The following is a 22,121-nucleotide window of genomic DNA, read 5'->3' on the forward strand; positions in this document are numbered from 1 at the left end:
TCGCAATGAGGGGAAGCGCGTGAACTCGCCCTCCCCCATCTCTTTTATTAATTTTTAATTCCAAATCCAACAAAAATTTCTGATTCTGATTGGGGAGATTCCATCGGATTAAAATCACGTCAACTTCGATCCATCATCTTATCCGCCCAAATTGGAACAAATTCGCTCTTACAAAATCGAATCGTTAAAAAATTAAAATGTTAAAAAGCCCTTTATCCTTTCACCATAACACCATAATACCATAATATCTTTGGAATAAACGAACAAGAGATTTTTGAGATGTGACATTATATAAAAAAAAAAGAAAAACTTAGAATCTAATTAAGCATCTCACTGTTGCTGGAAGCCCTTCTTGCATATAAGACAACCGAACTTGGCATCGTCTTGTAATAACGCGATCCCTGTCACGAATAAGATAGAAATTGGAAACAGAGAGAGAGAGAGAGAATATTATCCTCTTATCGTTAATTCCTGTCGCGTGGCCGAGGTAATTAGATTGCGCGACACGGCGTGGCAAGAAGCGTGCTCCTCCTTTTTCTTCTCCTTCTTCCTCTTCTTCTCCTTTTTTTCGTCAAATTTTCCATTTCGAACGTGCCGTGGCGGCACCGAGGTGAACCGACCTCAGCCGACGCCGGGTGACGATAGATAAGGAGTGGCAAAAAGCAGGAATGAGAAATGCTAATGGCATTCCGTTCTCACCGCTATCATCTTTCACGGTCGAGTCAGGCGTGATAGGGGCTGGAAAAGAGACGGAGAGAGAGAGAGAGAGGGTGGTCCAATGTTTGCAGAGTGGTAAGAACGGTGCAGCGGCTTGGTATCAGGGGGTTATTTTATGCAAGGACTCGCGGTTGATACTCGCTCATCTTGAATATTTTATGCGACGTGTCCGGGATAAGGTTCCCCTTCTAACTTCGTAAATTCGTATATACCTGTCCCCGCGAGGGAAATCGGGAATCACTCCTTTTATTCAAAATTAAACCCCTAAAAGCACGGGGATGGAAAGGGGAAGGGTAAAATTTGAAATTTGGAGGATTTCGTGATTTCCTTCATTTTGGCGCGAGTTTCGAAAGGAGATCGCGCTTCAGAATCCTTCAACTCCCTCGTTAACGCGACAGTATCGGGGAATTGGGTCCAATAACAGCGTTCGCCGCGAGGAAAAACGAGGGTACGCGATTGGTGGGGGTCGTTCGACGATAGGAAGCTACCTGTTAATTACATACAGTTGGAAAGACATTATCTGCGCCTTTTGCGCCGCACACAGTGGCGAGGTTTCGACCGGAAGGGGCTGTATGAAGTATTAGGGAAGGGGGAGGAACGCGAGGCAAGACAATGCAGTGGATACGAACTAATTGCCGGATTCTCCTACCGGTCTAGTGGACCGGGAAGATTAACTGCACGCCCAACCCTCTCTTTCTCTGTACTCCACACACCCCTGTTTCCCCCCTCCTCCACCACCCACACACGATCCGCTCTGAATCAGACGGTGTATATATATATATAAATTAGTCGAGTTTACCTGCTTTACCACGCGCGTTATTTTCTCATGATGGCCCCGATAGATTTGTTCTTCCATCCCCTGTATTCGTTCCACGAACGAGAAACTGGGAGGGAGGACGAGGGAGGGTTGTTTGTTTTTTAACGCCTCGGTTTCCGTTCCGTTATCGATGTTGAATGATTCGTGTTTTGGGTTATTTCTTTGGAGAAATGTTTTAAATTTTTTTCTTGTTTCTCCTAAAGGATGTATAATAATATTTCGGATATTTTAATTTAAAAGAAACACGAAATATTATACGGTGAGTCTGTTCTACTGTTATCTACCGTTTCTTATATATCGAACGTAGAAATTGAATTTTAATTTGGATAAACAAATCGTCTCTGAGAAATCTTGTTTTTCTTATTATTTGGATAGCAAAATCGTCGTTTTTAAATGAATTATTCATTTACCGCATCGCAACGATCTCGTTCGCCAACATTTCAAGTCACGAATATCGCACGAGTTTCTCGAAGAAACGCGATCGGTTTGAAAAAACGCGTAAGAAGTAAAGGGATGGCAACTGCGTCTCGACACCGCAAAGAGCCAGCTTGTTAAATGCTTCGAGCTGAAACGACTTACGCCCGTTTAATCTTGAACGCGAATTCTGCGGTATCTCGCAGAAGGGGTTGTAATTCAACGCGGCCCTGGTCAGTAATGGCCAGGCCCCCGCCTCTAAAGGATGAAACGAGGCCGAAATATCTCCTCTTCCATCCTCCCCCTTGTCCCTTTCACCGAGTATTTCGCAACAAGGATAGAAAACCGAGTATACAATAAAACTCATCGAAACTATTTAATCTTTAATCGTTCCTTTATCCCTCTCCCCGCACAAATTCCATATCCATCCACTCTTTCAAAGTTTCTTATAGATATATATATATATATCCGTTAAAAAGACCAACAATTCACCCCTTATTGAATCAGTATCAAACCTCTCCCTTTCTTCTTTTTTTTTTCACACCGCATCATCCTCCTTCTCACCCTTCTTCCTCCTCTCTTTCTGTTCGCTCGCTTTCTCCGGCTGTCCGACAGAGGAGTCCCCGATATGACGCCGTTGAAAAGTATTGTCTACTCGTCGAGCTATCGATCCGTGTGTAAATATTGGGTTCGGTGGGGAGGGGAGAGAGAGAATGGGGGAGGAGGGTGGTAAAAAGAGGCGAGACGCGCGAAAGGAAGGAAGGAAGGAGGCACGCGATGGTGGACAGGGATGGATCTCGTGCTCGTTACAGGAAACGCGGCAGGACGTGTCTTTCGAATGCAGATGGATTTAATGGAGTGGGAGAAAGAAGGCTTGGTCCTTCACGAGGACCCTTAGGATCAATTAAAGGAAATCTCTTCTCCTTTCTCTGGCTTCGATATCGCGAAAGAAAGGAAGGAAGGAAGGAAGGAAGGAAGGAAGGAAGGTTTCTGTATCGATTACGGTGTTTAAACGTTGGAATCGTTAGCGGGAAACAGAAGCCTTTTTTCCCCTTCTAACTCTTTCCATTCCCCTCTCCTCCCTGTTGTTTGTCCTCCGTCTTTTATTGTATATATAGACGTTTCGAGTGAGCGGGGCTCGAGGAATGTGGCAGCGAGAGAGGGATCATTTTTAACTGTCATCCGTGGACCGGACGACGAACCGTGAAATCGTTGCAATTAATCATCTTCGTTTCCCCGGCGAGAGATTCAATTTTCCGCCGTGAAATCTCCACCGTAAATATAAATTGGCCGGCCATTTCGAAAACTATTTCGGTTTTCGTGAAATTTTCTTTTCTTCCCTTTCACGGGGGAAGAAAATTGTTATTCCTCGGGGAAGATGATCGTAGCGATTCGTCCAAGTAAATTGTATCGTGCAAATTGGCGTGGGTTTTAGTTTATCTAGTTCGATCCGAATCGAGGAAAATGGGGGCAAGGTTATATTAGCTCGCGACACACGAATCTCGTTACAGATGTATATAATAACCATTGGATGTTGACTGTAAAGCATAGATAGGCGTTCAAATTATGCTGGCATGCCCCGCTTCCTGTTTCACTTAAAATATATATCGCGTCTGCGATGTTATCAGAGTTAACAAGCTAGTCTTCTGTAAACACACGCATATATATATATATATATCTTTTTAAAACGAGTTATTACCGATTGATCTCGTTCCATCATCTCGAAGAATCTTATTTAAAACAAGTAGCGTGAAAAATTTAATTTAATTAACAACTTTTATATCTCTTCGTCGATCTTTCCTTTCTTTCTCCCCCGACACAATTTACCAACGCTGGAAAACCGCACACACGCCATTATAAAACGAGTTTCTGTTTACGTTTCACGCATTTTATCGGTATTTTTCATAGCTGCGACGTTTATTTGTTGCCTCTTGATTAGTTCCGCCCGCACCGCCACCGCAAATTCCATTCCACACACATACAGGGGTGGTGGTTGTTGATTCTCTCCCGTAACGCGAGCAATCGGCTTTTTGTTTTCCTTTCTTTCTTCGTTTTTCTCCCCCCGTTCCCTTTTTTACTCCTTCGCGGATTCGTAACGGCGATCGATTTCGAATTCACGTTGCATCCCGCCACGCCGCGCGCAATTTGCCGAATATATCCCGGCCGCGATCGATTTACGCGCTTTCAACTGTAGTTCTGAATGGCGGAAAGTGGAGAGATGAACCGTGCCGGATTTTGCGATAATCGGAGATGATTGTACACGCGGTGGAAAAAGAAGGGGTTTCCAGATGATCGTCGAATTTTTTCCTTCGAAAACTTGCTATAAGTTGCTCGAGCATGAAAGGAAGAATCGAAGGAGTGATTTTCTTTTTATTTTTATTTTAAACGCAGAATCAAGAATCGAGTATCCAGGGGGGGAGGGGGTATCGAAATTCGAGTAAAGAGAAAAATCGGGGCCCGGCAAACCCCGTCGGTTTCCACTCAAGGGGAGGGTATCGATCCCTCCCCTTTCAACGCGAAAAACCGCTCTTTTTTTCCGGCGCATTGTTCGCGGTTCGCGTTTTGTTCCCGCCGCTCTTCCATTAGACTCGCTGTTGCGACCACGCCAGCCATGGGAACGATATCTCGATGAACGATGATCTCTGTTTCCCGTATTTTCCTTCTTCTCTCTCTCTCTCTCTCTCTCCCCCTCCCTCCTTTTGCCCCTTCTCCACACGTCACACGGCTTGTTGCGCGCACGGTATCACGGCCGATCGGTCGCTGTTTGATCAATTGGTCATGTTATTTCTATTAAAAATAGGTGGCAGAGAAATCGGTGGTGCATCGATTCCAACGACCCGCCCTCCGATTCGAATTATTTTTCCTTTTACTCCCCTCTCTCTCTCTCTCTCGGTTCACACACAACGTGACACCGGCGGAATTTATATTTTCCACTCGATCGACTTTACGCTCGACGGGGATAGAATTACGTGGACGTGTAATGACATTTCGGTTGCTTCAGATCCATTACAATTATCGAGGCGATTCTTCGTTCGATGGAAACTTGTTAGAAATATTGGGCAGATATTCGTGAAATGTAACGTGAGATAAATTAAACGCGAAGAAGAAGAAGAAGAAGAAGAAGAAGAAGCAGGGGAAGAAAAGAAAGGAAGGAAGAGAGTAAAAGCGCGAGAAAGAAAAGCTTTTCGTGCTTAAAGAAAACGGAGGTCACGTAGTATTGCAGCCGGAACGTGCTTCAATCTTCGACAAGAGAGAGAGAAAGAGGGGGAGAAGGCGTACGCATTGCCGTACATTTCGTCCAAACTTCTCCAAGAATTTTAACAACCGCGGCGCCTCGAATGGAAGTTGGAAGTTTTCATAGAAAATAAGAAGCGGGTTCGAATTGGAAGTGGGAGTTCTCCTCGCTTCACCCTCGATAAATCATAACGTCTAATTTTTCCGTTGGAGGGCGGGATATTGGGGGGAGAAATTTGAATTGCAAAAATTTAATTACCCGGGAATTCGAGTCGACGGAGGGCCGTACACCTTCGACTCGATATTCGACATGTGGATAAAAGACGAACTTCTCTCCCGTTCTTCTCCTTCTGCTCTTCTCGGGGAGGGGGCGAAGAGTCACGTAGAACACGCGTGCTTCCATCCTCGGCGGAGAGAAGTCGAAGAGGGGGGTTCTTAAGTACGCCTGCACTTTGAAACTCGCTCGCCAGCGCCACCTTGTCCTTCCTCCATCCGCGTCGAGAGGCCTTTCTTTACCTTCCACTCGCGCTAAAGGGCGCCCCTTCAACGCTCGGTGCAACACCGGCGGAAAATAAACTTATTCGCGAAGATATCCGTTTCCTGCACCGAACCTGTGGAAATTGCTCGAAAGGAAATCGAACGGATAATTGGAATCCATTATCTTTGCTCGAAAAAAATAATAAAACGCGAAACGTGATATTCACTTTCTTACGTACTCTTTTCATTAACATCCTCGATCGTTCCTCCTACAATTTTCCCGATGTTCTTGACTTTCTCCGGAAAATGTTTAAACGGATTAAAAGCAACCTTAGTCCAGCCTTCGTAACCGATCCGCTTAGAAACGAAGCAAAAGAAGCGATTGCCAGAATTGTTCATCTTTGCTACTTCGATATCTCGATGCAACAATCCACTTCTCTGGCAGATGAAGAGTGTCCCTAATTTTCCTCTTGCTCCATATTCCAGGAAAACACCTTTCGTACTCTTGTTCGCTTACTCGAAGAAGGGTTCACGTTTTCGCGACCGCTGTCGAGGCCGGTTGTTAACACCCCGGCCGACAGAATCCTCCTCGCCGCGAGAATCGAGGCACGTTTCGGCTGCAGAGCTACGTGACGAGCTCCCTCGCCCCCTCCAATATACACGACGAAATAGGAGGCGCGAGGTACAAATCAACCGAAACGTATTCATATTTCACGTGTCTCGGCCTCGAGCCCCGACTTTTTCGCCCCGCCGCCTTTCCACGACCGGCGTCGTGAATCTGATAAACCAGCCTGCAAAACTCCTTACACCCACGCACGCTTTTTCTTCTTCTTCTTCTTCTTTCTTTCGCGTGGAAGAATTTTCTCGAGCGCCCTCTACGCGGCAATACGTCGCCTCGCTGAATCTGGGGAACCGTGAAAGGAAATTCGTGAGCGGGATATTGTCGTTTATCTTTCCGGTTGATGGTGTTGACGACGAAGAAGAAGAGAGAGATGAAAGGATTATTATTCGCGTGAGAAATATTTTGCGTCTCGGTGAATGAAACTACGCGCACCGAGAAATTATACGTACAGTTGGAATTACTTTAATCGCGCGAAGAGGACGGCGACCTCCTAAATATTCTCAAAGAAATACCTTTGCACCGCGAAATCGAATATTTTAAAATGTGTATCGAGTGTTTGCGCAAATTATATATCTTCTGGTTCATAGTGAAACGCAAAGGGAAACGCAAACTTGTCCGAACTTGTTCCTCGAGCGAACGCGAGCGATCCATCTTTGCAAAATCCTAACAATTTCGATCGAGGCGAGACAACTTTTGAATTATTTCGAGGAAAATTTTTCTCCTCCTGGTGAAAAAATTAAATAAAATAAAAAGAAAAGGGATGGAGAGATTTAAAAATGGAAAATGGGGAAAGAAGGAAAGGAAGGGAGGAACCCATCTTTGCAAAATTTTTTTCCTCCTGGTGAAAAATAAAATAAAATAAAATAAAAATAAAAGGAAGATTTGAAAATGGAAAATGGGAAAGAAAAAAAAGGAAGGGAGAAACCCATCTTTCCAAAATCGTATGCGTGTATCGTTAGAATTTCGATGGAGGCGAGACAACTCTTGGAATATTTATAATATTTCGAGGAAAATTTTTCTCCTCCTAGTGAAAAAATTAAATAAAATAAAAAGAAAAGGGATGGAGAGATTTAAAAATGGAAAATGGGGAAAGAAGGAAAGGAAGGGAGGAACCCATCTTTTCAAAATCATGTGCGTGTATCGTTAGAATTTCGATCGAGGCGAGACAACTCTTGGAATATATTTCGAGGAAAATTTTTCTCCTCCTGGTGAAAAAATAGAATAAAATAAAAAGAAAAGGGATGGGGAGATTTGAAAATGGGAAAGAAGGAAAGGAAGGGAGGAAGAAAGGGGAGTGGAAAAGGTCGTAAAAAGGAAGACGGTGGAGATATGGCCGCGTTTCATGCATCTGGAGCGAGCTCGGTGGCCGCGATTCCGCCTCAAATTTAATAAACAAACTTAAAACTCTTTCATATTCGTTCCGCACGCACACTTGACCTCGCTCCTTTGCTCCATCCTTTTTTTTACACGAGCGACGGGGGCGGGAGGGGAACACGCGAGATCAGAGATCGTTCCTCCCTCCACTCGACGCGTATAGTACAGTGTAATTACGATCTCGAAATTATCGTTGCGGCTGCCCCCTCCCCCGCATTCGCGTGTCGATGTACTCGTTCCACGATCCGATCGTTGAAAATTGTACATTTCTGCGTCGAAAATCGTGCGCTATCGACCGATCGACCGTATTTTCTGTTTCTCCAACGCGAGCCACGTCATAGGTCACCTATTTTCTCTCTCTCTCTTTTTTCTTTATGATTGCAGCTCGAACTTCTCGCTATACGATGTTTTTATAAGTTCTTGGAACTTATATCTAGAAACTCGTTTATTTCTAAGTATTGTAATTTGCTTATTTATCGTCCAACTGTGTATCATCCAATTTGTTTTTTTAATTTCAATTTTATTTGTCGTTTCAGGTAAGTGGCACGAAAACGTAGTTCTTCCTCGAAGGGGGTGCTTTAATTTTTGAACGAATTCGGGTAAGTTGCTTGGGATTAATTTGTTGTGCTCCTGGTGGCATCGAATTCGGAATTTTTGTCCTTTTCTTTTTATTGGTAAATTGAGCGTGGAAGAAATGAGATATATACGTTGGATATAGGGTTATAACGCGGCTAATTCGAAACGTTTACGTCGATGGCCAATTGGCGGTAGGTTTAGTCGGGGAACAGAGAGATCCGGGTTACAACGTTGCTCGACCGAATCGAGGTGAATCGACGCGTCAAAGCGATGTTCGAATCCATTGCATCTAGAATTCGACTCCGGTGTTCCGTACGTTTCCGTAATGCAGCGCCATTTGTTAAATAAAATCGAACGAAAATTCGGACGCGAGGGGAATTCTTGCGACTTTCACGGGGAGAGCTTTCAACTTCGTTTCCGATTTGCTGCGATGAAAATGCGGAATCGAAGCTTTTTGTGTCGCTACCTAAATATCTGCCGCACCTCTCCCCCTTTTTTGTTAGTATTCTCTGCTTTATCTCGGAATGCATCTTCTAATTTTAACCTTTATATCACTTTTATCAGGAAAATTTGTCGACGAGATTAATCGAAATTAAAATAATTGTGTTTCTCGTATAAAATTGAAACGATATCCTTATTTCCTATATCGTGTCACGAATTTTTCACAAAAAGAAGTATAGTATATATGCTCCGTCACTTTGCGATCAATATCCAACCCCCTTCTATTTTTGCCACGATTTCGAATGTGCGAATAACACTATTACGCTATTTAATTCTTTTCACAGAAAGAAATTTCCTTTTTCAAGCAATCGATAAATAAGTTCAAAATCATTCAACAGCGGATATAAATAGGTAGATATTTATGCGGCAATGAGTTTCTCCCTAGTTAAATTCCCTAAAAACGAAAGCAACGTTTCGTTCTTCTCCATAATAAAACGCGATGGAAATGGGAAGCATTTTGAAATTAATCGAAGAATTAATTATTACAACGCTACGGGTTGTAATCTTTCGTATCGATCCAGGTCGCTTTCAAAAATATCCTCCCGATTTTGGTGCGAATGGGACGAAAGTGGATGGGAGAAAAGTGAGAAATCGCCTCGAACGAGAGAGGCGAAAGAAAAGAGGATTGATGAGGGGGTTTATTCCTTGGGAATGTTATTCTCGGATATTCAAATTTACACGGGCGAAATGTTCCACCGTTGATGAAGTTTTATTTTCGTCCTTTCGTCTCGAATTCTTTCATATATATATATATATATATAGGTCGAATCGAATCGTCATTTAGTTCTACTTTTTTCTTAAATATTCTCATCCCCTCGATCTGTTCCTCGACGGAGTGAAACGATTGATTCAGAGATTTTATTGAAAAAATTGTTCGAGTATAGTGATTCAATTTTATCGTGGCTGTTGGATTATTATTATATATTGGAAAGAATAGAGAGGTAACGTAATTAAACCCTCCATACGAATATCGCGTTCTAAGCGTTCTACGGTTACAATGCATCACACCGAATTTGGTAACTTTAGCTAAGTAAACACGCCTCTTGGACGTTGTTGTAACAACCTCACGTGTCACGTAACAACTTAATCTTCCATGATTTACGATTAGCATGCAGCCCTCGAAATTCGACTTCGTCCGAATTGCTCGGAGAGCGAATATTTCATGTTTGGAAAAAAATTAAATTTAATTAAATTTCAAAAAAGAAAAAGTATCCCCGCACCTTTTCCCACTCGTACTCGAAAGCGAACACTTGGCTATTTTCACGAATGATCTCTTTCGAGAAAATTAATCGAACAATAATCGCGTTAATTAAAAGAAAACAAAAAATTCAGCCAAAACCTGTGAAACCATCCATCTCCAGCTCGCAAACCACCCTGGTCGAGCAAAACACCCTTCCTCTAATCCACTATCCCGCATCCACTCCAAGATCTTTCACCGCTAATTTTTCATCGATCCAACGGGGAGGATTGGTTAACGGTTGCTTTCCAACGATGCTCAGAAATCGCGGATAAGGATTGGAGTGGATACAGAGAGAAAGGGAGAGACTTGGAAAGCAACGTTCGAGCCACTTAATCTTCTTTAGTCGCTGATCGACGCCTTCATAATCCTCCCTCGACGCGCAGTTTTTTGGACTTGGCGGCCGACCGAATCGACGACCGTCGTCGATTTATCGCTCCGTCTAATAGAAAGGCGATCGTGAGACCGAAGGTGGAGAGGAGGAGGAGGAGGGAGATCCTCGACGATCCACTGTCGTGGTTGGGGTGGGGTTTTATTTTTTTAAAAAATGAACCGCTCGCCCTGTTCGACCGATGAAAGGCCGCCGACTGAAACGGCAACGATAATGTCGATGATGAATCGACCGCGGTCTCTCCTCGTTAAATGAACGCTTAGCGCAACGCTTGTCACCTACCGTTCTTGGAATTGATCGTTCCCGAGGTGAGGTGGACACTTTATTTGCAAGGAACTTTGTTTTTTCTTTTCTTCTCTTGGATTTACGTTACTTGGTTTGCTTGGATTTGGAATGCTTCGAAGTAAAAGTTTTTGAAAAAAAAAATAAAAAAATTAAAATTGGGTAATTGTGAAAAAATTTTATTTTCTTTGATTTTCAGTTATTGTGCTTGCTTTATATATATATATATTTTTTTAGTTAGGTTTTTAAAAATTCTAGAAATGTTTCGAGTCGGGTTGAGCTTTCAAAAATTCTGAGAAAAATTCTCTTTTGTTGACTTTCGTTTGCCTCGCGAGATTTGGAAAATTCTTTTTCTCCTTTTTTTGCGCAATTCAAGAGAGACATTTATGAATGGAAAATGAAACCGGGTGAAAATTAATTCGAAAGTGATAATTCGAAAAACCTTTCCTAACCGATCGATAATCGTAAATTCCATCGGTATTATCGTTTCATGTACGAATAATAATATACTATATCTACCGTTGGCGTGCTTCACGAAAAGCGCCAATATTTAATCAACAATATTTTCATTCGGTTCTGTATACTTTTTTACCCGATTGGAAAAACAAGCTGTGTTTGCGTTGCGTGTTCAGTCCACGGTATTCCCCCTTTTAATCTTTAAATCGTTTTCAATATGGAAATTGTTCGCAAACGTAACGCGGATTCGTGAAATCGGTCTCGTTAAACCTGTTCTCAGGTGAACAGGTCAATGTTTCGTTCTATCCGCGTGTATATCTCATTAATTCATACGAGATAAAAAACCACGCCAACCGTGTGGTGTAATAATCGAGTAGTAGATCAAATCTTCACGCGTTCATTTCTTTCCTTCTTTTCCTCGTAAGAAAGATCGATTAATTTATTTATTAACGCCACTCTCTTGATGAATACGGATTAAATACTTTTGATAATTTTAAATAAGCACAACTCGATTATCGTTATTACTCTTGTTTCTTCTCCTCGATCGTCATTTTCTAAAAATAAAACAACGACGTAAAAAGAGAAAAGATTATTGTAAACTTCAATCTCGCATCTCTGCGAAAGATAACCCGATAAATCCGAGCGTTCTGTAACTAAACGGGGGGAAAAAAAGAAAATTTCAGGTCGAAATACTATGAGATACAGTTAGACAACTATCACTGGCATGGAACACGCGACACTTATGCAAACTCAAAAGCGATACCTCTCTCCTAACCCAGAAAACAAACCACTAAATTTCATCGAGAGAGCGTTTCCAACCGCGACGGCCATTAAATTTCCATAAAACGATCCAATGCTTTTCGTTACGCTGGGACGACGAGGAAGAGAGGAAGAGGGGGACACGATTCTCGAATCTGGTCGTCGATGCCGGCCACCGCACGCATTTATCCTTGTCTCGCTTCCTGGTCGAAACAATTTTTATCGAGTCACGGGGACCGGAAGTTGGCCGACCGTAATTTCGAGTTACCGTTTTTAGGGTAGTTTGGGCGAGAAGGGAGGCGAAAAACTCTGGAAGAACTTTATCAATTCCATAGAGGAGGAGGAGGAGGAGGAGAGTCTGTATCAGTTTTGTTCCACGATGGTCCCAACGGTAATGACGCATCCTCCTCCTCCTTCTTTTCCTGTGCCATATGGTGTCTGCCGATCTAAGAGAATATAACCGTCCCTTAAGATTTCAATATAACGTCGATCCAAGCATCGTTTGTCACCGATACTGTCCCTTTTTCCTGGCTACCCCTTTCCTCGAGATATATATATAATCGTCCTTTTTCCGTCGCTTTCCATCGTTTGCCTCTCCTCTCCTACAATTATATTTTTCGTACGTATTCGAAAGTTAAACGCGACGAATGATTAAATGATAAACGAAGAGAGAAGCTTAAAGCGCACAGAGATATTCTCTCCTCAAAAATTGCAACTGGAGCGAATTCCCCTTAAGAGAACCGGCCATGACTCGAAAGGGACAGTTCCTAGATCCGGAGAAGCCGAAGAAAGGAAAAAACAAGACGTCTTCCTCCCTTCTTCCAAACGAAACGAGGGCGAAGTAGGGAGAAGAAGAAGAAGAAGAAGAACAGGGAGTCGCGATCGCGCAAGAACACGAGCGATTTGTCGTAAGAAGGACTCCCCCTCGCCTCGATTCCTCTTCGTTCCATCCCCCTCCCCGCTTCCAATTTCCATGAACGTCTGCCGGGATATTCGCCGGTGAATTACGTCGCGGCCTCTCCACCGTGGCTGCTCGGTTTCGAACCGCCAACTTTTAGCCGCCGTAGGAGAGAGGAAGGGGAAAAAAGGAGCGGCGCGGCCTGGAAGGAGCAGATAGAGCGCGGTTGGGGCGGGAGAGGAGGATGGAGGGAAAGGGAGAAACGGTGCGCCGGCTATTAGACGGCACTAGCTGCCGCAAAACTTGGGAAAACTTATGAAAGTGGGATTGGGTTCGAGTAGCATGGCGGACGACGACGACGAGCTCACCGTCCCTCCACCGTCCTTCGATGCTTCCACTCCTCGCTCGCTTCCTTCCTTGTCTTTCCCCTCCTCCCTCCGTTAAGTGGAATACACGAAACGTATAGAGTCTACTTTTTCTTTCTTTTTTCCGACGTTAACGTTAACCTGGATTCCTTTCCTTCTCGTCTCGAGGAGGGAAGAAGGGAGAAAGAAGGTTTCCAGAAAGAAAGGAATTGGCGTTCTCGAATAGACGTTGACGAAATTGAGCCATCGAACAAGTTTTCGGGATCGTGCGTCGAATTTTTGTGCAGGAACTTTGCGAACGTCTCATCCGACATGCCGTCCACGTGGCGTTAATTTACCAGACGTTGGGAAAAGAGAGAATTATTCGAGAGGTCGTTAACGTTGCTTTCCAGCCCGCCCCCGCCTTATGTCGCGCCTCCACCTTTTTTCCCCTGTCGACTCGACCCCGTCCCTGTTTTAACGAATGCAAATTCCTCCTCCTCCCTCTCCTCCTTTCCTCTCACAATTCGAACCCTTTCGCGTGATCTCCGAATATCTATTTACGTAGATATTCTCCAAAAAATCAAATTCCCCTCGAAACCAGATCGAAGAATATTTCACGCGGCGATAATTCACGATCGTTTTCTCGAGTAAATTTTACTCTCCCTTATCTCTCTCTCTCTCTCTTTTATTTTCTCGCGGGAGGGTTGCAACGAGGTACGAACGCGGGAATATCTCGGGCCAACGATAGCGATACCGAGAATTGGAACTATCCGCCCTTGGCCTGGCAAAAGGCACGCGAGTGACAATCCTATTAGCGAGTAGGCAGCCGGCGAAATAGCTTTCGAGATAATAAAGCGATGCGGAGGGGGTTGCTACGGGGTTGGTCGGCTGCTACGGAACTTCGCTACCGCATTGCCGCCTCCTCTCCGCACCCCTTCTCTTCTCTCTCTTTATATATATATTATATACGTGTACATCTCTTTCTCTCCTAGAGAAATGGAAATGAATTTACTTTATTACTCGGCTGTGCTCCTCCCGGTGGCGTACGCTGTCTCCGCGAAATTAATATTAACGAAAAAGTAAGACGGGCCGACAATTTTCCTTCTCCTACTTCTTCTTCCTCTTCTTCTTCTTCTCACGGGTGGCCTCGCGGAAATTAGCCCGAGTCTTTCCAAGAGGAGGTGGAACGAATCGCGAGGATGTTACCCCGAGTTCGAAGTTTTAGGGGGTAATCGCTGGATACGCGCTTTTTAATCGAAGAGGTGGTGATGTAAATGGAGAAATTTGTGAAATGTTTTCGAGAAATTCCTCGAATTATCATCTTGAACGTTTTAGTTATTTGAAAACAAGTGATAATTGACTTATTGAAATATCTGGGGATGGGTTAAGATCTCATATTTTGATTAATTAAAGGCCTGTCCTTATCTCCTTGTTTCGGAAAAGAATAAATTAGTCTGTTTACGGATTATTGTAACTTTGCTCGACTACAAGGATGGCCTCGGTATTTGTTTAAGATTTTCATCATGGACCTCTACCGTTTCCAGCTTCCAATTTTTTCGTTTTATCCAAATGCCTGTAAACTGTTATTAGTAGACACGTAATGACGCTGCTTCCATTTTGGCTCTCAATTTATACGAGTATGGTTTATGTAACTCATTTTTCAAGATTCTCTTTCGCAAGATCCTCTCGATGCGCTTCAACTGCGCTTTGGTTACACTGGAACGATATTCTAAATTCTCGAGGAACAGTTAAACTAATCCAAAAAAAAAAGAAACTCGTTACGAGTCGCAATAAATATAGCTTAATACAATTTTGCTTGGCGCGAAATTCAATTCCACTCTTACGGTATATATATATATAATAAACGACAAAAAGAAATAATTAAAAAAGAGACAAATAAACAAATAAAGATAAAACGCGAAACACAGAGAAATTTCTCGAGTAGCGATCCTAAACCCGGAACGAATCCAAGGAAGAAACGATAAATTTAGTTACGATACCGTACGAAATCCTCGGGAAGAGCATTACGCAGCGTTTCTCTCGTTCCTCGCGATCGAGAGGCACGCGAGTAGCGCAACGATCGAGTTGAATCGAGTCGAAGTCAAATAGAAGGCGAAGCGTTGTGACGGGTGGATGATAGATACAACTTCTCTCTACACATATGTAGGAGAGAAGAATGGAAGAGCAAGGGGGAAGACGAATGGGTCGTAGGAAAAGGAGCGGATGTTAAATTCGACCACGTACGAAGGACCGAAAGAACGATGGGGAAATGTATTTCACGGGGAAAGACAGAGACACCCCTTATTGCGCCGCTATACGGCGGCCGGCCCCCCGTTTCACGCTACGTTTACCGTTTTATTTTATTTCGAAGGATATATATTTTTAGATTTTATTGCTCGTCTCGCGCCGCGAAATACGCGCCGCCGCGGGGATTTATTAAAATTTTATACCGTCCCGTATTTACGAGCGAGATTATGTAAAATGGAAACCGCGAGGAGGATCTTCCTTATCGATGGATGGGGGGGGTGACGATTTTTTTCTTAATTGTTTGGAGGGGGTTGCTTTCCTCTTTTAATAGAGCGAATATTTTTTTGGATATTCTTTTCGGATAACGGTCAGAGATTGGAATTTTTGATCAGAAAGCTTTGCTTCGGACGGTTTATAAATAAATGTGAGATGTTGAAATTTTTATTCCGAGGAGAGGGATTTTATTTTATTTAATCGTAAATACGGGGTTGGCAATGGATAGCCATCTCGAGCGGTTATCTATGAAGGTGCGAGAATTGGAATTTTTTATCGGTCGATAGTTATTTTTGTACGTATACATTTTATCATAACGAGGTGAAGAATTTAAAGTTAATTATTTTTGCGGTAATAATGTGTGGTCACCGGTTATCGCTTCGGTTAATTATTATTATTATTATTATATGCTTGATTCCGTAATGGCGGGTGATCATCGCTCGGTGAACGTACGAGATGATGTTCCTAGTTAATTATTTCCATAATAACGGATAATGAACGCTAATTACAGTTGTAACGCGTTTATCGTTTATTTTGAACATTCGAAGCTTTTTCCACGCAGCTTTTCGATTAATTTATATTCGTTCGATATAAAGCGGAAGTAATAAATGTTTCTCAATGGGGGCGCGCATATACACGGTCGGTGGGATAGCACCTGGAACAAACTCGATTTCGCTTGTTTCAAGAAATGTATCTTCATTATTCAGCAAGTCGTTTCGCTCGTGTCGAGTCAGTTGCAATTTAGTTTGCTGCAACGAACCCGGTGTCGCAGAACGTTAAACTTGGAACTGTATTCGGCCCGCAAACTTAAAATGAAGACGATCATATGCATTATTTAACAGATGTAAAAATATCTTGTCGACTCTTCTCGAACCGCGCATCGATCGAATTTCCCTGTAATTGCGTTTATAATTTCCTAAATATGGTACAAGATTTTTTTTTATTTTAAAAACTTTATCCTTCTTTGAAGTCGATTCGCATTATAAGTCAACGAACGAATGTATATGTATAGAACTATATATAATTGATTTAAAAAAGGAACCAAGTCTGAACAGAATGCTTTTTTCGATTTTAATGAAAAACGGAGGAAAAGATTCACGAGTGTAAAATGTATTACCAATTCCTTCGAGATCGATCACTCTCATTCTCTATATATATATTTTACTATCGAGACACCCTGTATACACGCATACACGTTTCGTTTCTACGATTATAATTATATTTACCTGAACTGTCGAACGATGGAAGCCACCCCTCCTCCCCCATTGCTCATCGATCAAGGTGGTTGGAATCGAATAATCGAGAGTTAATTCTCCTCTTTTGAAAGCTATCTCGTCGACGTGTTCGCTACTTCGCGCCGCTGCGCCTTTTCACGCCTTTATTCGAGGGGCCGATTCACTTCCCCCTCTTCTTTGTCTCATCATCCGATTCTTTCCCTTGTTTCATTTTGCCGAGAGAAAGAGAGAGAGAGAGAGAGAGAGAGAGAGAGAGAGAGAAAGAGAGAGAGAGAGAGAGGTTGGCCGGGCAAAAGGAGACAAGGCCGGCCGTGCTCGTTCGAGCACAAATCCTCCCTCCTCCTCCTCCTCCGCTCGAAGTTCTCTCCCCCCTAAGTAAATTCGATATTCCGCCTTCGTGTCCTTCAAGGGCTTGTCCGCGGGAATTTTCGATGTTTCGAAGCAACGACCGAGGCGATTCTCTATACTCGTTTTGAACGATCCGGTGACGTTCAGGAGCCCGAGTTTTCGACGTCTGAATAACGTTCGAGACACGAGGTTTAGACACGAAGGAATTATTAGGCGCGATACCGCGTAAAATATTGGAGTCTGATTCCTCGTAGTTAAAGTATCGCGATTCGTGTATTCTTAATAGCAATCAAAGATGCAGGGGATTGGTCGACGATCGTTCAAAGAAGCTTAACGCGTTGTGCCGTCGTCTCGTTTTGGAAGCGATCGTCAAAGCGACGAATCGTTTCACGGTTCGCCGTATCCTCTGCTTCTGGAATCCATATTACAGGGATATGCTGCGAAAGGTGGCTCAGGGCGGTGTTGCGCGCAAGAAGAAAACTCCTCTCCAGTAGCCGGGCTACTTTCCCATCCTTCTCGATCACAGAGCTCTTTGAGCTCGTGCGCGCCATTGTTTCCGCGAGAAGTTCGGCGAAGCGCGGCGACTGACTCCACCGCCAATTCGTAATCCCCTGGAGCGGGTACCGGGCCAAGAAAACGCTCCCCTCTCGAGGATAGAAGAGGAAAGGGTCCCTCTTCGATATTCGCGCGCGCGTTATCATCGGCCCAGTGACTCTCAACCCTTTCCTCCCCACCCCTCCGCCTTCATCGCGTGAAAACTGAAATTTCTTCGAAATTAATATTCCTCCTTCGAATCGGAACGGCGTTTTATCGAGGAGTTATAAGGGATATTAGGGAAAAATCGAAGTTCGAAATCGTAAGCAACGCGAGGGTGGGAAGAGAGGGAAGGAAGCGCATCCAAAACGGGGATTTGGAGGAAATCCTCGGCCGCACGGTTGACTGAGTAAAATATCCTCCGTTTCTACTCCCTCCAGGTTTGCGGGGGGATGTAAACGGAGGGGGAAGGAAGGAAGGAAAGTTGGCGAGAACGAAGGAAAGAAGGGAGGACACGGGAGGTTGGTCCTGCATTGCGACAACTAATGAACCATCTTGGAACGGACCCCCGAAGTCCCGTGAGACGTGACGGCGCAATGCGGCGAGGGGGCGACGTAGTCATCGAGGATGTAGTCGCTTTCGCCCTCACCGACGATTTCTCTCCGCACACACAGCCCTTCTCTTCGTCTCCTTATTTCCTTAAGACGCCCCCCTCCCCCTTTCCTCTTACAAAATCTTCCGTTCGAATTTTCTTCACGGCTGACCAACCAGGAATCAACCAAACGGACCCCCTGCACCTTTCCCCCTTTTTCCCTTCCTTTCTTTCTTCTCCTCTCTCTTTCCTGCGATGAGAAAGTCGAGCGGAGAACAAAGGACGCGATAAGTTCGGTTTTTCGATGTTTCCGTAATGCAACGACAAACGGAAACCTATTATAAAATACAAAGCGCCTTCCTCGGCGCCCTTCACGTCCACGCTTTTCGTCCCGCGAAGACACGCGTGGCGTTGACCTTACTGAAATTCCTCTTATTAAATTCTCAATAAGCTTTCCAATTCCTCGTCGAAAATCGTCTCTCTTTATCACGAATCCTCGTCATACCGTTACAGATTTCCACCATCTCTTCTATTTCTAAACCTTGGAACACGTAATAATAATAATAAATAATAACAAATCGCTAAATAAAAATTATCCGCTCCGTTTCTCCTCGACGTTTCGAATCGCTCTCCTGTACAATTCCGACCGTTGCTTTGTCTCTTGCGACAACGCAATATTTGGAATTATTCGGGAATTTATATCCCGTACATTTTCCCGGTAATGAAGAGGAAAGGAAGGTGGGCGCGTGTGTTAACGGAGCGGGAAAGAAAGAGAGAGAGCTCCTCCCCCGCCCCCCAACTTTCGTTACCGGCGCGCTGTTGAGAATTTATTATTCCGCGTCCGCGGAGGAGGGAAGAGGGACGGCCCTTGTGCAACCCACGTCCACTTTAACGCAATTACCGCCTCCTCCTCCCCCGTTCGAGGGTCGAAGTGGCCCGAGAGGAGAACGAAAATTCTTCCTCCGCGCGTTTCCGCGTTGTTGCATCGGGCGGATCCAAAAAGGACGAACCTTTTCCCCTTTCCCTGCTGCAACGTTGACGGTGAGACGCGAGAACGTCAAGTTGGAGAGTGAGAAGGGGAGGAGGGGGACGAGAATTGGAAATGGCGATCGATTCGAGCGAGCCAGGAATTTGGAATGAAATTTTAAACGAGGATGGAGAAAGAGAAAGAGATATCTCTCGCACGATGATGGCAACTAACTTAAGAGGCGGTTGAAGAAGTAAAAAATTGAGAATAGATGGAATTCGACGCGTTGTTGTTACGGTCCTGTAAGAATCATCCTTGCGCGATATATATATATATATTGTAAAATATTTATGAATCCCAGGTCGAGGCGTGCGGGAGAAAGATAAGGGATAGCAGAATTTTGAATAACACTATGCGCAAAATTCTTTCGTGAAATTCACCGCACGCTCCAAAGGAAAGAAAGCAGCGCTTTCTCTTTAGACTTTTCGGTTTTAACTTTTGTGAAAAGAAAGAAAAATTAAAAAAAGAATTTTCTTTACGTTTCTTGTCAAATTATCCGGGGGGAAATTGATTTTTAAAGGAAGAAAAATCTCGATTCTCCCCCGAGAGGGAATGCAACGCGAATTTGGAACGCGAAATCGGATCCGAGATAATCGTGACGGGTTAAAGAGCCGATTCGCGGGATCTTTCCTCTTATTATTTCTTATCGCGCAATTTCCGACAAACTCACGGCAAACTCGAAACAAATATCCGTTTCCTTTTCTGCCCGCTTATCTCGTTCCACGGTCGGCGGGCTCCGCCTCGAAGCATTCTTTCTCAGCTCTCCTATAGCCGGTCGAGCAATACGTCGTCCAACTTTAAAGCCTCGCCCTGCCTTCTTTCTCTCCTTATCCTTAATCTCTTTCGCCCGTGAACGATCGTATAATTGTCTGCAATTGAAAGGAAACGCGAATCTCTCTTTATTCCACTCGGATCTATAGATGATTTGTTAAGTGGTGTATATATATATATACATCCTGGTACCAGTTTTGTTCGCTATAATGAAAAATTGATCCGTTCATTTATTGAAAGTGACTCTCACTCTCACGAGGGTATATGTTTTACATCTCCGACGAAATGAAAATAACACAGCTGCCGATAATGACGCGTCAAAGATAATTAAATATATATATATTTAAATTCCTAATTATATCGAGATAAAGGTTTAAAAATTGTCCACTCTTGCGAAAGATCGAAAACGAGCAACATTCTTTATTTTTCTTTTCGATCTCAATTCTCTCCCTTTCGAATAAAGGAATCGATTTGAAAATTGTCCGCAACGATATCCATAAAGCACGAATCATCACCCGTGAAAATATTCATATCCCCTCCTATAACGAACTGCAAACACGAAACCGTCGTCATGTTTTTACGCGACATCGAATAGCAGACATCGTAAAACTCTCCCCTCCCCTCGAAGGGATGGATGATCTTATTGTCGGCAGCGCGTGCAGCACGATTTTTTCTCCAACACCACTCCTGACCTATCTTTACTGCCGAGTCGGGTCCATCGGTGTGGAAAACGGCCCCTTCTGGAGGACGCTTCTCGTCGAAGATGGGCGAACATTTAGGGAAATGTTAGATTGCCGCGTGTGCTTCGATCGTTGGCCGGGAGATGAGGGGGATGGAGAAAAAGGGAGGACTCGATAAACGTTGCTCGGGGCGAGGGGTGTGAAAGATGGGAGGGGGACGGTCAAGCACGTATGCGCGCGTTTGCCACGTTGGCCTTGAACTTGTCCTCGAATATCTCGCCCTTTCTTCCATCGAAAAGTTGAGAATTAATTTTCCGAAATTCTTCCTTTCGTTATTCTTACGATCGAATTGAGAGAGACGTGAAGTTCGTTTGTTCGTTCGAAATTATTCACAGTTTTAAAATTTTGCTTCGAGAGGGAGTGACGTATTTTCGCGATAAAGTAAAAATTCCTTAAAGATGGCGGAGAATTTTTGTGAAAATTTATATTTTGCCCCGCCACGGCAACGCGAACGAACGGTTGTTTCCATTATCGGTGGAAAATAATCTCGGTTTTGAAATACAGGATGCATCCTTTTTCCGTCCTTTCTTTATTCTTCTTAATTGCATTGCGTGGAACTGTTCGAAACTGATTGAATTCATAAATTTATCCCATTTTATGTGTTTATATATGGAGAGGAAGGAAGAGAGGGTAGGTCGGTAATTAAAGATACGAGAGATAATATTTGCGAAGAAGATAGGAATCGGTAGCATTAGCGGCCGTCTATTAAGGGACGTGTCGTTAACGATCTTACTTTCTATTGCATCGGTAATTAGCCGGCCGGTTAACGATAATTATCCTCCCTGTATGGCGGAAAAAAAAGGAAAAAGAAATTCTATTCCACCGGTGAGAAGCCGGTTATTGAATTTCGACGTTTATACGCCGTTTCCGATATGGAATGCGATTCTCCTTCCCTTTTATTGTAACAATTAACCGCTGACAAATAAATCGGTTTAATCCATCCGTGGTGGATTAATATCATTTCTCGTCCCATTGCGTTCGTTCGTTTTCTTCTTTATTCCTTACTCCGTCCATTTTAATTTGCAATTTTACGCGCGGTGTTTGAAACAAAATGATAAAGCGAATTAAATCGGTTAATTCGAAGCGAAAACACGTTCTTTTTAACTAATTATTTGATATTTTAATGCGCGCGAGTCGATCGTAATCTTTAAAATTAAACGAGAATTTTAGAAGAAAAAGGAAAGGAAGGAGAGTTAATTAGAAGAAATTGATTTCAGAAGCTGATTTAAATGGTAGAAAACGGCGGTTAAAT

General features: G+C 43.5%; 1 protein-coding gene across 37 annotated transcripts in view; it reads left to right on the plus strand.

Annotated features, from left to right (window-relative positions):
- LOC107992839 (protein muscleblind) overlaps positions 1 to 22,121 on the plus strand; it is a 455,871-nt gene that overhangs the window by 262,542 nt on the left and 171,208 nt on the right. For 2 of the 37 annotated variants that reach the window (XM_062085141.1, XM_028664312.2), the window contains one exon: positions 8,192 to 8,227. The exons of 33 other annotated variants lie outside the window; for them this stretch is intronic. In XM_062085141.1, the coding sequence (XP_061941125.1) occupies positions 8,192 to 8,212 (21 nt within the window). In that variant the 3' untranslated portion in view covers positions 8,213 to 8,227. Of the gene's footprint in view, positions 1 to 8,191; positions 8,260 to 22,121 lie in introns of those variants that run through there. 2 more of the 37 variants (XR_009832706.1, XM_062085149.1) reach the window with 2 other exon arrangements.

This window comes from Apis cerana, linkage group LG1 (assembly GCF_029169275.1).
Source record: "Apis cerana isolate GH-2021 linkage group LG1, AcerK_1.0, whole genome shotgun sequence".
Taxonomy (NCBI): Eukaryota; Metazoa; Arthropoda; class Insecta; order Hymenoptera; family Apidae; genus Apis; species Apis cerana.